This window comes from Rhinopithecus roxellana, chromosome 19 (assembly GCF_007565055.1).
Source record: "Rhinopithecus roxellana isolate Shanxi Qingling chromosome 19, ASM756505v1, whole genome shotgun sequence".
NCBI classification, from domain to species: Eukaryota; Metazoa; Chordata; class Mammalia; order Primates; family Cercopithecidae; genus Rhinopithecus; species Rhinopithecus roxellana.
Window position 1 is genome coordinate 1,204,440 of NC_044567.1, and position 15,680 is coordinate 1,220,119.

A 15,680-nucleotide genomic window follows, 5' to 3' on the forward strand; every position below is an offset into this window, starting at 1 on the left:
TCAGGAAGATCAAAAGGTGAAACTCCACTACAGCATGAGGGCATTCCTTTCATTCAAGAGGGAGAACTGGTCACCAGCTTTAAGAGTTGCACAAAGCCCTTGAATCTGAGTAGGATGATTTAGCCAATGACTGTGGTGAGAGCTCGGCTAGAAATGTGGTGTTATAATTTAGAGTTAAGAACTAAAGGAGGAGCTGAAATTTGACCTGGACGTGAAGAACCTCAACCTATGCAACCTAACTTCACACAGCACCTGTCAGACTGCAAGGGCTTAAGAAGACACTCAGGTTTTTTTTCTCTCTCTCTCCTCAAAGACGAGAACATTCAAAACTGAGCTTAACCTGTGTAACCTAATCAAGAGCAGAAACTTGCATCCACAGAGAAACGTACCAGGGTCTACACTTTAGAAATTCAGAAATGATCTAAAAGTGAAGAAACCAGAATTAAACTCAAACTTGAATTCACATAAAAATGTACCAGGGTCTGCAACTTAGAAATTCATAAATAACTTAACAGTTGAGCAACCAGATTTAAACTCACATGCCACACACAATATCTACAAATTTTGAACACTCGCACACACCAAACTAAGAAAACAAAACACATAAGTTGACATCCACTGAGATTCGCTTTAGCAATAAATCTACGATTCCATTTTAGCTCTGATGTTTTTCTTGACAAAAAGAGAAATACATCAAAATTGCAGAAATGTTTGGTTTCCCAGCAGTTCTTTTCAAAGCATCCTCTTCCAGGGATTCATCTGCATGTCAAATTAGCAGATGTGAATTTGGAACACCCAGCTTAGAGTAGCAGTATCCTCACAGCCAGCAGATACAAGTGCAAAGAAAGAAAAAGGAACACAACTATCAAATAAAAATAAAATGAAAAAACAAACAGGAGCTGATCAATACACAAAATATACCCATGAAGGCGGAATACTGAATTTCGAACAGACACAAAAGCACACCAATGTTGTTTCCCTTTCCAGCAGTCTTAGAAGTCTCTTTGGGAAGATACTTCCCGCAACATCTTTGAATATTTTCCTTTTTTGAAATTATTTTAAGAGACTGTTGGGCTGGGCGTGGTGGCTCATGCCTGTAATCCCAGCACTTTGGGAGGCCAAGGTGGGTGGATCACGAGGTCAGGAGTTCGGGACCAGCGTGACCAACATGGTGAAACTCCGCCTCTACTAAAAATACAAAAATTAGCTGGGCGTGGTCGTGGGCGCCTGTAATCCCAGATACTCAGGAGGCTGAGACAGGAGAATCGCTTGAACCCGGGAGGTAGAGGTTGCAGTGAGCTGAGATAGTGCCGTTGCACTCCAGCCTGGGAGACAGAGTAAGACTCTGTCTCAAAAAAAAAAAAAAAAAAAAAAAAGAGAGAGAGAGAGAGACTGTTGGTGCAAAAATATTAGTGTCTTTATTTTTATGGCTGCTGTCTTTGGTGTGGTTGTTGTTAGCACTAAGTAGTATTACCCAGCTGGAGAACTTACCTCCCTCAGCAGCTTTGGCTCTGAAATGGTGCTCAATTTCAAAAACTCAATTGCATGCCCAAAAAAGAGTCAAAGGAATAAGCCTCAGACTCTGAAAGACAGTCCCCAAAGGAGTCTACAAGGGTTTTGAGCAACAGATGATTCTTTGGAACAAGGGTGTGGCTCCTAAGGCAACGATTCTAAAGGGATACAGACTTAGGAGTTATATTAGGAGTTACATTCCTCTACACGATTGCTTGAAAGGAAACCAATTACTTCCCTTTAGGGTGGTGGTTTCCAAACTTGGGTGCACATTGGAATTCCTGGAGCTTCCAAAATACTGATTCACAGGTCTCGCCTCCAGAAAGTCTAACTTTGTTGGTATACAGGGCAGACTGGGCATTGGGAGTTTTAAAATCTCTCCAGGTGATTCTAATGTGCAGCCCAAAAGGCAGCACATTGCTTTAGAGTCATATGTTTTGTATATTTATATCTTATGTCTGTTTTACACACTTGTCCTTCCCTGCCTCTTAACCTACTCATCTTATTCTCTGTTACCCTAGGTATAATGCTTGAGAGATAGCAACTGCTTAATAAATGTTTGAAGAATGAATGATAAAAATAGGATTGACAGGTTGGGTGAGCAACCATCCAGTTTGCCCAGAACAGAGGTGCTTCCTAAGACATGAGCATGCTTGTACTCTTAGCTACTCAGGAGGCTGAGGTGAGAGGATTGCTTGAACCCAAGGAGTTCAAGGCAGTAGGCTATGATCATGATGCTGCACTCCAGCCTGGGTGACAGAGCAAAACGCTATCTCGAAAATGCTGCTATCTCCCAAGCGTTATGCTTGGAGTTACAGAGAATAAGATGAGTGTGTTAAGAGGCAGGGAAGGACATGTGTGTAAAACAGACATAAGATATAAATATATAAAACATATAACTCTAAAGCAATGTGCTGCCATTTGGGCTGCACATTTAGAATCACCTGGAGAGATTTTAAAACTCCCAAGCAACAACCAGAACAGTCCTGGGCAAACCAGTATGGTTTTTCACCATAGTACCAGGCACGATGCTAGACACTTTCAAGAATGATCTCTTTAGTTCAAGCCACAACTATATGCGGTGGACACTAGTATTATCTACATTTTATAGATGAGGAATCTGGAGCACAAAGGTATTAAGTAACTTTATCATAACATAAGAAGTAAGTAGAAGACCTGAAATTAGACCCCAGGCCACCTGAATCTAGCATCTATGCACTTAATTTTTATTGGACTTTGTTCCAATGAAGTTGTATTTTTTTGTTTGTTTGGTTTGTTGCTTTAATATTTCTGTGGGCAAGTAACCTTGGAAAATGAAAACATTCCTCACTGTGAGCATCGAGAATTTTCCAGTTTGGAGATGTCTAAGTCTGTCTACCCAACACTATAGAGGAGATCCAGGAAGAAATGAAGCTCAAGGAAGCAGGAAACAAATCACAGAGCTGAAGCGTTGGGGCAAAGGGCACCCAATCTAGCTGGTGCATCAGCAGATGTAGGACCATTCAGCGCCACTTTGGCCTCCTGGTTGGAGCCCTTGATGCTGAGAAGTGGACCAGCAGCAGACCACTTCATCACGGGAGGAAACCGCTGAGAAAGGAGCCCAAGTGTGTGCAGTGTGGGCACAGGTGAATGGTGTTACCCATCCTAGAGTTGCTTTGTTTATGTAAAGACCTGTCATAACAAGCAGGGAGGCAGGGAGGTGTCTGAACCAAGTGGAGAGAAACTCCTGAAGAAAACCTTCACCTAAATCCTTCCTTTACGCTGCCAAAATGAAATGTGCTGTAAAATTTAAAAAATTCCATCAGCCACTTTTTAAAACCAAAAGAACAGTCTGTGAGAACTTAGAATGCTAAAGGTTTAGTAAAATCCTAGTAATTATACCACCTATCATCCCTTTATAAACTTGGAGGCACAAAGATGCTTCTAGATATATACGCATCTTTTTAAGGCAAGATATTTCTACAATCCTTGGTCTGTACAGGTCATGATAGGATTCGGTCCACATTAGCACCACGTTTCAACCAAAGGTCCTAAATGGGAAGGAAGATTATTAACTGGTCTGCAGCTGCTGGAAGAATACACACGTTCAACAAAAAGATTATCCGTGACTCAAAGACTGCAGTGTTCAGAGAAAGAGAGGCAGCAGTGTTTGGCCCATACCTGAACGGGGCTTCTTTGTGGAATCGTTCCCAGAATTGCTGCTGTTCTGCATCGAAGGCTGTGCACCTCTGGCGGAGAAGTGTCACTTCATTTGCCTGCAGTGGGGCCACCTGCTGCTTCACAGTAATGGCCACCTTTTTTATGTTGTTCCATTTCTCAGGCAGCTCCTGCAAAGGAAACCTCAGTGTGGTCAGATTCCCAAGGCGCTCTTGCCTTTCCCATAGTCCTGAGCTGGACAGAGCCCAGATGCTTCCATCTGTGTTACAAGATGGTACGATGATGTGGTGGTGTCATCTTCCCATTCCCTACAATCTGCCCTCCACCCACTCTTCCTCGACTTCCTTCCGCAGCTGCTCTCAACTATTACCTACTGTTCACGCAACACTAACCTTCTTGCTCTCAACCTCTGGTCCTCTAAGCCCTCTAAATTTGTGAAAACTTGCAATGCTAAAGAGACTTTTAGATTTTTCTTAAAGGAAGATGTTTCTACAATCTTCGGTTTCCATTGCTTCTACTGTATTTCTACTGAAACTACATTAACCCCTTCCCTTTTCTATATTCTTCAGGATTGCTTGGTTATTTTCTTTCATGTCCCACATTTCCTCTTGGGCCATCTTAACAAATTTCAGATCTGCTTTTTTTTCTCAACCAAAACACTGGTTCATTTCTATGGAAAAAAATTATCCATCTTAATTCTCTCATATATCTCCAGCATTGCCTTCTCCCATATGTATTGAGTTTTCAGAATTTGCTAGACATTACAAATATGCTACACATTATAGTTCCAAAACATAGATCTTGAGTCAGCTCCAAGCCCTGTTTTTCATTTGCTGTAAACCACTTTACCCCATTCTGAAATACTAAAATGTTCTATTTCTTTTATAAGGAAGACATAAATGCACTGACCTCCAGCTGCTTAAACACTGTTTCTGGCAATTCTTGTTCATAGGTCTTCAGCAATTCAAGAGTCTGCTTTAAGGGCTCAAACATCTCATCAGTGTTACTCTGCCGTTCTTTCACAGCCATAAGGTGTCCCATGATCTCAACCAAGCCTTGGAAATCTCCTTTTTCAACTTTCTTGAGTAAGCCGCTCTCACTATTCTTTATAAACGCTTCAAGGTTGGCCAAGCTAATCAACACAAAGAGAACATGAGGAGCCATTCTCGTTCTACTTCTCAAAAGGAAGATGTATTGATTTCCCCAACAAAAATATCTATTATTATAAAAATCCTACCACATGCCCAATACTTTGCTAAGCACTCTGCATAGACTATGCTCTGATGTTAAGAATATGGCCTCTTGCACAAAGTGTCAAGGTTATGAATGGCAAAGACTGAGGCCTGTCCTGCAATGGAGGAGACTCAGGAGGAGACATGATATCTAAATGTAATGTGTGATTTGGATAGAATCAAGAATGGAGTTCATTTCAGAGGTTCTCTGAGCACACTCAAAATCTGTGATAGTGTGTAGACCTTGGTACTGAATGCTGGATTCAGAGAAGTGGCAAAATTTATGAAGTGGATAACATGAGAATTATGGCTTGTGATAGCATTGCTTTGTGAAAAGAAGCATAGAAAAAGCTTTTAAGAGGTGTTTGCTGGCAATGCAAAAATGATCATATGTTGATGGAGAATTCCAGGAGAAAGAAGCTAATAATTTTCAGTAGGCCTTTGTATCACTTTACTATATGGCAGGAAGAAACAAATATTTGTAAGTTGACAAATCAAAAAGTGTCTTAAGATTATACTCTAATAAACATATTCTAAAAATAAATAAAAGAGAAGGCTTAAAATGTGAAAAATAACAAAGAATAAAAACAAGCAAGCAAAATTATAAAATAACTGAGTAGAAGATCTAAAAATGGAAAATACAATTATAATTTACATTTCAACAAAGCTTGAAAGGGGATTCGACTTCTATATGATATACATGGAGAAGTTTCTAAACTGCAGGGTAGAAAGAGAAAAAAGGAAAAATATGCAAGTTATTAAAAGACAGGAGATAATGAAAACATCACACATAAGTATAACAAAAGTGCCAGAAGAACAAAATAGAACAAGCAAGAAGCAACATTTGAGAAGAGTCTGGCTAAATATTTTCTAGAATTGCTGAAAGACACTCAATGTAAGATCAAGAAGGCCCAACAAATCCCAAGCAGAATAAATATATAGGAACCCTCATATAAATACTTCACTATGAAACTACAGATTACCAAAAGAAAAAAAAATCTTAAAATTAGCTTCAGAGCAAAGACAAGTTTCTTAAAACAATGACAGCACACACACACACACAAAACAAAACTGGACTGATAACTGACGACTCGGCAACAAAAACGGAAGCCAGGACACAGTAGAATAATATTTTCAATAATCAAAGAGAATTTATGTTATTCTTGAATTCTCTCCTCCACAAAACTATTTTTAAAGAACAAGGGGAAAATAAATACATTTCAGACAAAGAAAGAATGAGAGCACTTCATCAATAGACCTTTACTAAAGCAATTCCTAATGGAATATACCTCAGTCGGATGTCTGGACTATAGAGCAATAATGGTAAGTATGTTGGTTAATCTAAATAGGAGGCCGAGGCAGGGAGATCACAAGGTCAGGAGTTTGAGACCAGCCTGGTAAACATGACGAAACCCTGTCTCTACTAAAAATACAAAAACTAGCCAGGCGTGGTGACGTGTGCCTGTAGTCCCAGTTACTCGGGATGCTGAGGCAGGAGAATCACTTGAATCCAGGAGGCAGAGGTTGCAGTGAGCGGAGATCATGCCACTACACTCTAGTCTGGGTGACAGAGCGAGACTCAGTCTTGAAAAAAATAAATAAATAATAAATAATAAACAAATAAATAAACATTCGGGAGGTATGTATAGTTCCTGGGGCTTAAATAAATAATAGAGAACAATCTAAATTACTAGGAATGATAGAATATAATTTGATGGATGAACAGGAGACGTCAAACTATCCTAAAGTCTTTTAATCATTGTGAAGAGACTAAAAATAGTAATAAATTTATTTATTTAAGGATGCTTATTAGAATAGCAGTGATAACCATTAGAACAGTAGAACTACATGGCATGACATTCAAAGTAGCAAAGGAAAAAATGGAATAAGAAAAATAAAAGAAAACATGTAAATTATACCCCAAAGCAGACAAAAAAGGAAGTCAATGAAAAAGAAAAAGAATAGCAAACTAAAAGAACATAATAAAATGGTAGATTTAAATTAAAATGTACCACGATTAATGTTAATGAACAAAACCCTCCAGTTAAAAAATACATATTGCTAAAGTGGATTTAAAAAATCAGTTCTATGCTGATTATAAAAATGTCTTCTAATGTAAGGGCACAGCAAGGTTGAAAGCCAAAGGATAAAAAAAGATGCACCAAGCAAATATCACCAAGGAAAAATTGTTTTAGCTACATTAATAGAAGACAAAACATACTCTAGTACAAGAAATATTGCTAGTGATAAAGAAGATGTTTAATGTTTGGTTAAAAGGCTCAATATTCCAAGAAGATATAAAAAGTCAAAATCTGTATGCCTATAACATAACCTTAAAATATATGAAGCAAAAATTTACAGAATTACAAGGAGAAATTGACAATATACCACCAAAATGGAAATGGAAGATTTTTAATACAAGTATCTTAGTAAGTGATGATAGATTAAGTAGATTAAAAAAAGGCAGTGAGGATACAGTAGATTTGAACAGAATAATTAACAAACTTGAACCAATAGGCATACATAGAACATTCCACTCAGTACTTATAGAATATATATTATTTTCAAATATGCCCAGAAATTTATAAGAACAGAATATGCCATATTGAATAAGGCCAACATCAACAAATTTCAGAAGCTTGTTATTAGAGATATCATTTTTAAACCACAGCACAATTAAGTTGGAAGTGAAGAAAGAACTATAACTAGAAAAGTCCCACATTTGAAAAATTAAAAAATCTAAACGCATTATAATGAATATTAAAAGTATTTAGAACTCAATTGTAACGCCATTACATACTAAAACTCAAGATGGAGGTAAAACTGTATTTAGAAGAGAATTTATAACTTTCAATGTTAGCATTCAAACAGACAAACGACTCAAAATTGACAAGCAAACGTTAGCCAAAGAACAGAAAATAAATCCAAAGTAGTAAAGGAAATAATAAAATAAAAGAATAAATTATTGAAATGAAAATAAAACTACAATAAATACGATCAATGAGTTTATTAGGTAGTTTTTTTTTGTGTGTCTGGCAAGACTAAGAAAGGAGACCAGAAAGCACAAATAAAAATGAATAGAAGGCCAGGCACGGTAGCTCACGCCTGTAACCCCAGCACTTTGGGAGGCCAAGGTGGGTGGATCACCTGAGGTCGGGAGTTCAAGACTAGCCTGACCAACACGGAGAAACTCTGTCTCTACTAAAAAATACAAAATTAGCCAGGCTTGGTGGTGCATGCCTGTAATCCCAGCTACTTGGGAGGCTGAGGCAGGAGAATCAATCACTCGAACCCGGGAGGTGGAGATTGCGGTGAGCCGAGATCACACCATTGCACTCCAGCCTAGGCAACAAGAGTGAAACCTCCGTCTCAAAAAAAAAAAAAAAAAAAAAAAGAATAGAAATGAAAAGAGGGAGACATCATAGGCTTTGCAGAGACTAAACAGTTGAGAGGATCGTATCCATTTTATAACAATAATTTGAAGATTTACATGAGATGGATACATTCCTAGAAAATATGACTTACTAAAAGTGACTTACTAAGGAATAGAAAACTTCAATATCTTTATAATCATTAAAGAAATTATAGGCTAAAATCTTCTTACAAAGAAAATCCCAATCCCAGATAACTCAATAAGAAATTTAAATCAAACTCTCACAGATCAGAACATTTCAAGATTACACCAACTCTTCTGGAGAATAAGTAAGAAGGATTACTTCTTGTTTTATGAAGCTAGCAAAATTACAAAACCAAAAATCAGATACAGACAGGAAAAAAAAAGAGAAAATTGAAGGCCAAATTCAATCACAAACAGGTGCAGTAAAGCTAAACAAAATATTTGCAAACACAATAAGCCAGAGAGTATATTGAAAAAGATAATACTTTATGTTGGGTATATCTCAGATGCTAGGTTGTTTTAACATTAGAAGCCAAATAATATGTTCACCACTTAGCAGCTTGAGGGAAAAACCAGAATTATCTTAACGGACATAGATAAAACACTTGATACAATTTTACATCCATTTATGCTAAATACTCCTAACAAATTGGAAATAGAAAGGAAGTTCTAAAATCAGATAAAGCAAATCCACAGAAAGTTCACAACAAATATTACACTCAGCAGTGAAATGTTAAAAGCACTCCTTTTAAGATCAGAGACAACACTAAGATGTATGTTATCCCCACTTTCATTCAACATTCTACTGGAAGTCCTAGCCAGAGTGGTAAGATAAGACATAGAGATACAAAGCATAAAGACCGAGAAGGAAGAAGAAATACAAGTATCATAAATTTGTAGATGATGACTATGTACATAGCAAACACCAAAGAATATACAGATGAATTGTCAAAATTATTAAATTAATTTAGCAGGATGACTAGATACAAAATCAATGTACAAAATCAATTCCTTTTCTACAGAAAATACGATTTTAAAATATCATTTATACTAGGAACTGAAAAACAAAATACTGAGGAATATATTTGAACAAAAATATGCAAAATTTTAAAGATAATGATTACAAAATTTCACTGAAAGACATAAAAAGGATGTAAATAAGTAAAGAGATAATATGTTCTTGGACAAGAATACTCAATATCATCAATTCTACTCAAATTGATCTATAGTCACTACAAATATAATTAAAATCCCAACAGATTTTTTTCTTCTACAAACTGAGGATTAAAATTTATATGAAATGGTAAGAACCAAGAACTGTCAGAATATTCTTGATGAAAATGATCCAGGTGGAGACCTGCCTTACCAGATATTGAGATTTGTTACTAAGCTACAGTAATTAGGATTTCCTCATATTCATGAGTGCTAGATAAGGGACTATTTAATGTGAAAGATAAAATTTTAAAACATTTAGAAGAGAATACAGTAGGGTATCATTAGGATATCCGGGCAAAAAAAGGATTTATTTAACAAGACAAAAGAAGAACATAAGGGAAAATTTGGACATATTTGGCCACACAAATTAAGAATTCGTTTATCAGAACATACCATAAGTGGAATGAAAAGACAGGTCACAAAATGGTAGACTCCATTTGTAAGACATACAATAGCAAAGGACTAGATATAGAATATGTAAGTAATTCCTAATCATAATTTCAAAAAGGTAAAAAAACAAAATCCAGTAGAAAAATGAGGAACAGATATGAATAGGCAGAGAAAAGGAAACATAATGACTCACCAAAAACATAAAAAGATGAGGACCTTTTTATACTCAGAGTACTGCAAAATATTTACCACAGTGAGATACCATTACACTCCCACAAGAGTGGCCAGGATTAAACAATTTACCAATACTAAGAGGTGGGAAGGATGCTAGGCTGTAAGAGCTTTCACCCATGGCTGTCTCTACCTTGGAGGGAGCTTGGTATTATGTGCATACTCTTTGACTTAGCAATTCTGCTCTTACGTATACACCCTAGAGGAATGCTTGCCCTCTCCATGATTACGTATGAGAGTACTTACAGCCGCATTGTTAAAAGGGAAGCAGTGTCCTTAGGAGAGAGCAAAACCACTGGAAACAACCCAAATGTTCATCAACTATGGAATGGACAGATACATTGTGCTACATTAATCTAAGGGAATACTGTACACAGTGAAAATAAACTACTGCTATACTCTCAAACTGGATAAATCTCAAACATAATGCTGAGTGAAAGAAATAGAACACAGAAGAAGATATGGCATACAATAATACTTCATTTTTATAAAGTTTTAATGCAAGTCTCCATATAGGTATGTGTATATGCATATACATATATATACATCCATATGCATACACATGTGTATATATCCATACACACACACACACACACACACACACACACACACACACAAAGCAATGAAGAAAAGCATGGGAAGGATTATGTCACATTTAGGACACTAGCAACATCTTGCAAGGAGGGAGAAGGATTTAAACTTTAAAATATAGCCAATGTTCTGTTTCTTAGCTGGATGATGCAAATTCACAAATTCGCGTATTCTCTTTAATATTGTTCTCTAAATTGTATGTATGTTATATTTCATCATAAAACTTTTTGTAGAGAGAGAATGGGAGGTGAAGAACCAAATATATATATATATATATATATATAAACACATCTTTTGAGAAATTTTGCTGTAAAGGAGTGCATACAAAAAAACTGTGTTGTAGCTGGAAGGACTTGTGGGATCATGCTCCTTTCTCTTTTTCAGTGTGTCAAATATCACAATATGCTCACATGGTATTAAGAACATGTAAAGGAAATAATTGATAATGTTGGAGATAGGGAATATTTAAGAAGGTAAGTCCTAAGGTGACAGGAAAGAGTTTGAACTTAGAAAAGCAAGGACAGCTTATCCACAGTCACAGGTGAGGTGGTTGAATATCCGGCTTCAAATGCAGGCATGTTAGTATATTTGTCAGTGAAAAGGTGAATTAGTTCTCTCGTGATTGATACTAATTTCTCAGTGAAATGAGAAGCCAAGTCATAAAAGCAGAGAAGATATTTGAAGGAAACAGAAGTCTGAGAGAATTGGGAAGCGTTTAGGAAAATGTGAAGGGCCTACTGAATTTTATGTTCACAAATGAAATGTAGGACTGGTCAGAAGACTGGTTCGATTTTGCTTCATCAGGGATGAATTGCTCAGGAGCAGGTGTGGAGTGCTGAGTTTAAATAGTCAGGGTTTTACAAGGTGGGAACGGGAGGGAATAGGGACCAAGGATGAGAGACTCTGAGAAAGTAGGGGAGTCAGTGAATTGGAAATCCTGATGGGTTTGAAGAATTCTGTGCGGCAGTGTTGCTAAGTAAGTGAGGTGGAAAGATAACAGGTGGAGGTCAGGGAGTGGAATGCTTCCACCTGAGCTTCTGAAGGCAGAGCAATTACTTCCCCATCATTCTCTGAGCCCCACTGAGAATACGGAAGAGATGTGGGTAGCAGAGGTATGGCACAGGGAAGGGCATCAGGAGGGAGGAGATCAACAACATAAGAGCCAGTCTGATGGAGATTCTGTGGAGGATGGGTCATGGCAGGTGACTATCAGCAGAAAGTGGGAAGGGAAATCTTTGAGCCAGATGCTAAGATCTACACTGGTGAGGAAGAGGGACTAATGGCTTGGTGGGTGACGGCAGCAAGACAGAGTGCAGTTGGTGTCGTCTGAGAATTCATGTCAGAGGAGATGGTGATTTTGAGGAAGGATGGTGGTGAAATGGTCTGGAAGCAGCACTGAAGAGCAACCATACCTCACCCACCTGCAGGCCCACTGGTAAGAGGGAGATAGGAGAAGGCCTCCATTTGGGAGGGCTGGAGGGGAAGCAGTGTCCTCAGAAGAGAGCCAGGTTTCAGTTGGAGCAAAACGGTGATGAGACAAGATGAAGGGGACGGTGGACATTTGCTGCTGTAAGATCCTGAGGTCTGCTGCAAGGGCATAGAAAAGCTTTGCAAGGGCAGGGGTAGGGGTTGAGTAAGATTAGGGCAGGAAGAGCTGAATGAGATGAGAGTTTATGTAACAAAAGGGGGTTGGACTTGTGGCAGTGAATGAAGTATCTAAAATGCAATGCAAGTTGGGATTCATCCTGACGTATTAAGGAAAGGTGGAAATCACATAATTACATGGCACAGAGGAGACAATAATAATTTTTAAATTATTTCTATTTTATCTAATCCTCCAGAATGCAATAAAACCTTCTCCTAAAGTGTAACACAATAGCCAGTTTTTAGAATCACCAACTGTTAAAGTTGGAAGACGGAAGACACCTTAGAATAATTCAGTTGAGCTGTCATCTTTCAGAGGTGAGGAAACAGGGTTTCAAGGACACAAAGTCAAGCCTCCTAATTTCTCTACTGTGTGTTTATCCTGTTAAACTAACCCCATTTGATCCTTTGAAGCCTAACTGGTTGATTCCCGTGGCAGCTGCTGTTACCACGTCCTGTATCAACCATGTGTTTTTGGTCTTTTCACATCTGGGGTCTTAGAAACTTCCCCGTGCAGGGCTGAGCAATTCCTTGAGACAGCAGTGGCTGGCCCGTGAGCACATCTTTCATATGCAAACCAACCATTCCAGAGTCCAACCACCTCCTCTGTGGGGCTTTCACAATCTGGGTCATTATCCCCCTGCCCTAATCAGCCCAAGGCCAGGTCCCAGACAACTTGGAATAGTCTCTATGCCCCAGAGGTGCTAAAATGCTCAAACTCACCAATCCTGAGCCTGCTTGCCATGACTCATCTATTCCTTTCCACAGAAATCACAAAAAAAAGCTCCTGCCTGTATTCTCCACCCCCTTCTGCCTCCTGATGGACCCTGGAGCTCCCCTGTGTGGCCCTGTGTGGCATGCCATACACCGTTCTCCTGGGAACTGTGAGTAATAATCTATCTGCTGTATACTGTCCTCCTGGGGACTGTGAGTAATAATCTATCTGCTGTACACTGTCCTCCTGGGAACTATGAGTAATAATCTATCTTTTTTTTTTTTTTTTTGAAACAGAGTCTCGCTCTGTTGCCCGGGCTGGAGTGCAGTGGCCGGATCTCAGCTCACTGCAAGCTCCGCCTCCCGGGTTCCCGCCATTCTCCTGCCTCAGCCTCCCGAGTAGCTGGGACTATAGGCGCCCGCAACCTCGCCCGGCTAGTTTTTTGTATTTTTTAGTAGAGACGGGGTTTCACTGTGTTAGCCAGGATGGTCTCGATCTCCTGACCTCGTGATTCGCCCGTCTCGGCCTCCCACAGTGCTGGGATTACAGGCTTGAGCCACCGCGCCCGGCCATAATCTATCTTTTTATGGGAGTCGTCTGCTGCTCTATGGCCTTGCTGTGCCTGAAGGATAAAACCTGCATTTTGAAACATGCTGGTTATCCTTGGATTACCAGACCTAGCAATGGAGAGGGACCACAAAGCAGCTGTCCCCTCCAACAGTGCTCCATCCTGGGGCATCTGTCATAGTCCTACCACCCACCAGCATTTCCTCTTCTTGCCTCTGAGTTCCTCAGGGAAGAAAAGCTTTCATGAATGTGGAATAATACCCAGGAAGCCCTATTTAAAACATCCACTGCTGGGCATGGTGGCTCACGCCTGTAATCCCAGCACTTTTGGAGGCCAAGGCAGCCGCATCACCCGAGGTCAGGAGTTCGAGAGCAGCCTGACCAACAGAGAAACCCCTTCTCTACTAAAAGTACAAAATTAGCCAGGCATGGTGGCGCATGCCTATAAATCCAGCTACTCAGGATGCTGAGGTAGGAGAATCGCTTGAACCCGGGAGGCAGAGGTTGCGGTGAGCCAAGATCGCACCATTGCACTCCAGCCTTGGCAACGAGAGCAAAACTTCATCTCAAAAAAAAAAAAAAAAAAAAAAAAAAAAAAATTCCCACAAAGCGTTCTTGGGGTTTCCTAGGGTAGTCAAACATTACCCTTGGAAAGTCTCTTAAAGTTTATTTGGAGATAGATAAAATTCTTGATGTTGCCATTTGCTTTCTGCCTATGGCTCCAGATCATGGAGCAAGGCCGTGGCAGCATTAAGCAAAACCAGCACTAAACTGAGGAGGGGTCAGGCTGACCTCCCTGCAGTGTCGTCCAGCACTCCAAAGGGCAATCACTGTGCGGAGGGACTGGTGGTCCCCAGTGGGGTTCTGAGATGGGGGTCAAGATTCTAATTGTGGTGTGTCTCTGGGGACCAGTTCAAGGTAAAGTGACCAGGGGACTGTTGACCACATGGATTGTTCATTCAGAGGATGGTGCTCTGGCTTAGAGAGCCTAGTGCTGGGCTGGGTGGTCTAGGTCACAGTAGGACACACAGAATTTCATATCCAGCCTGTTGCATGGTGAGAATGGCACAGACAGGCAGGGAGGAGCACAGAGTTTTAGTAACGTCCACATTGCCCAGCTGGATAACCTGAGACAAGGAGTAAGAGGTAGAAGTAAAACAAAGAGGCCCGTCAGATACCCTCGGCTTCCCAAGTTTAAAGAGATGGCATGGGGCTGTGAAGGGAGCTTGGACCTCCTATTATTGTCTCTAACATTCCTTACCACTTAACCACTTGCCTTTCACACACTGGATGTCAAATGGAAAACAAAACAAAGAGGGCTTATCTGGTGAACAAAGAAAAGGGCAGGACTTAAGTTACCATGATGTCTGCAAGTCTAGAACCTCTAACCAGCTGTCTTAATTTTTAATTTAACCAACATATCCATGGGGAAAAAAATATAAAAAAGGTTAAAAACATGGTGTTCCTCGCAGCCTAGCATGCTGGAAGAAAGTGAAAACAACTGTCGTACCTGTGAGTGACGTGGTCCACAAGATGCTGTTTGAACAGGAGGCTCCACCTCTTAATAATATTCAGCAGGGATGCCTTAAAGGGTCGAATATCAATTTTCATCCAGCTGTCAAACACCTTGATGGGCTCCAGCCTGCACACCTCTTCATAGAGCGTTTCATAGGAGTCGATTTGCACTTTAAACTGAGAAAGGAGGGGAGGGTTCTCTGGGATGCTGTCTTCCACATGGTCTTCAATTTCCTCCGGAGTGAGGATGTGCCCATACAGCAGAAACTGACCCAGAACCTCCTTCTGGTCCTCTACATAGAGGTATGAATACTGGCTGAAGGTGCTCCGATAGCCACAGCAGAGGCCCATCATTCTCTGGACTCTCTCCATGAGCGTGTGCCGCATGTTTGCCAAATCTGGCATACCATCCAGGTCGACCTGCGGAAGTGAGACAATTGCAGGCAGGTTATATCAGTGCGTGGCAGGAAGTTCAAGATTCGGTGGGAGAGGACACAGTTGGAGGGCAGGATGG

The 15,680-nt window shown here is 39.9% G+C and overlaps 1 protein-coding gene across 1 annotated transcript in view; it reads right to left on the reverse strand.

Annotated features, from left to right (window-relative positions):
• Window positions 1-15,680, reverse strand: part of DNAH9 (dynein axonemal heavy chain 9) — a 378,462-nt gene that overhangs the window by 290,758 nt on the left and 72,024 nt on the right. Inside the window, exons 17-19 of the mRNA XM_010376130.2 lie at window positions 15,162-15,586; window positions 4,579-4,801; window positions 3,673-3,839 (exon numbers count right to left, since the gene is read on the reverse strand). Of these exons, the coding sequence (XP_010374432.2) occupies window positions 3,673-3,839; window positions 4,579-4,801; window positions 15,162-15,586 (815 nt within the window). The remainder of the gene's footprint in view (window positions 1-3,672; window positions 3,840-4,578; window positions 4,802-15,161; window positions 15,587-15,680) is intronic.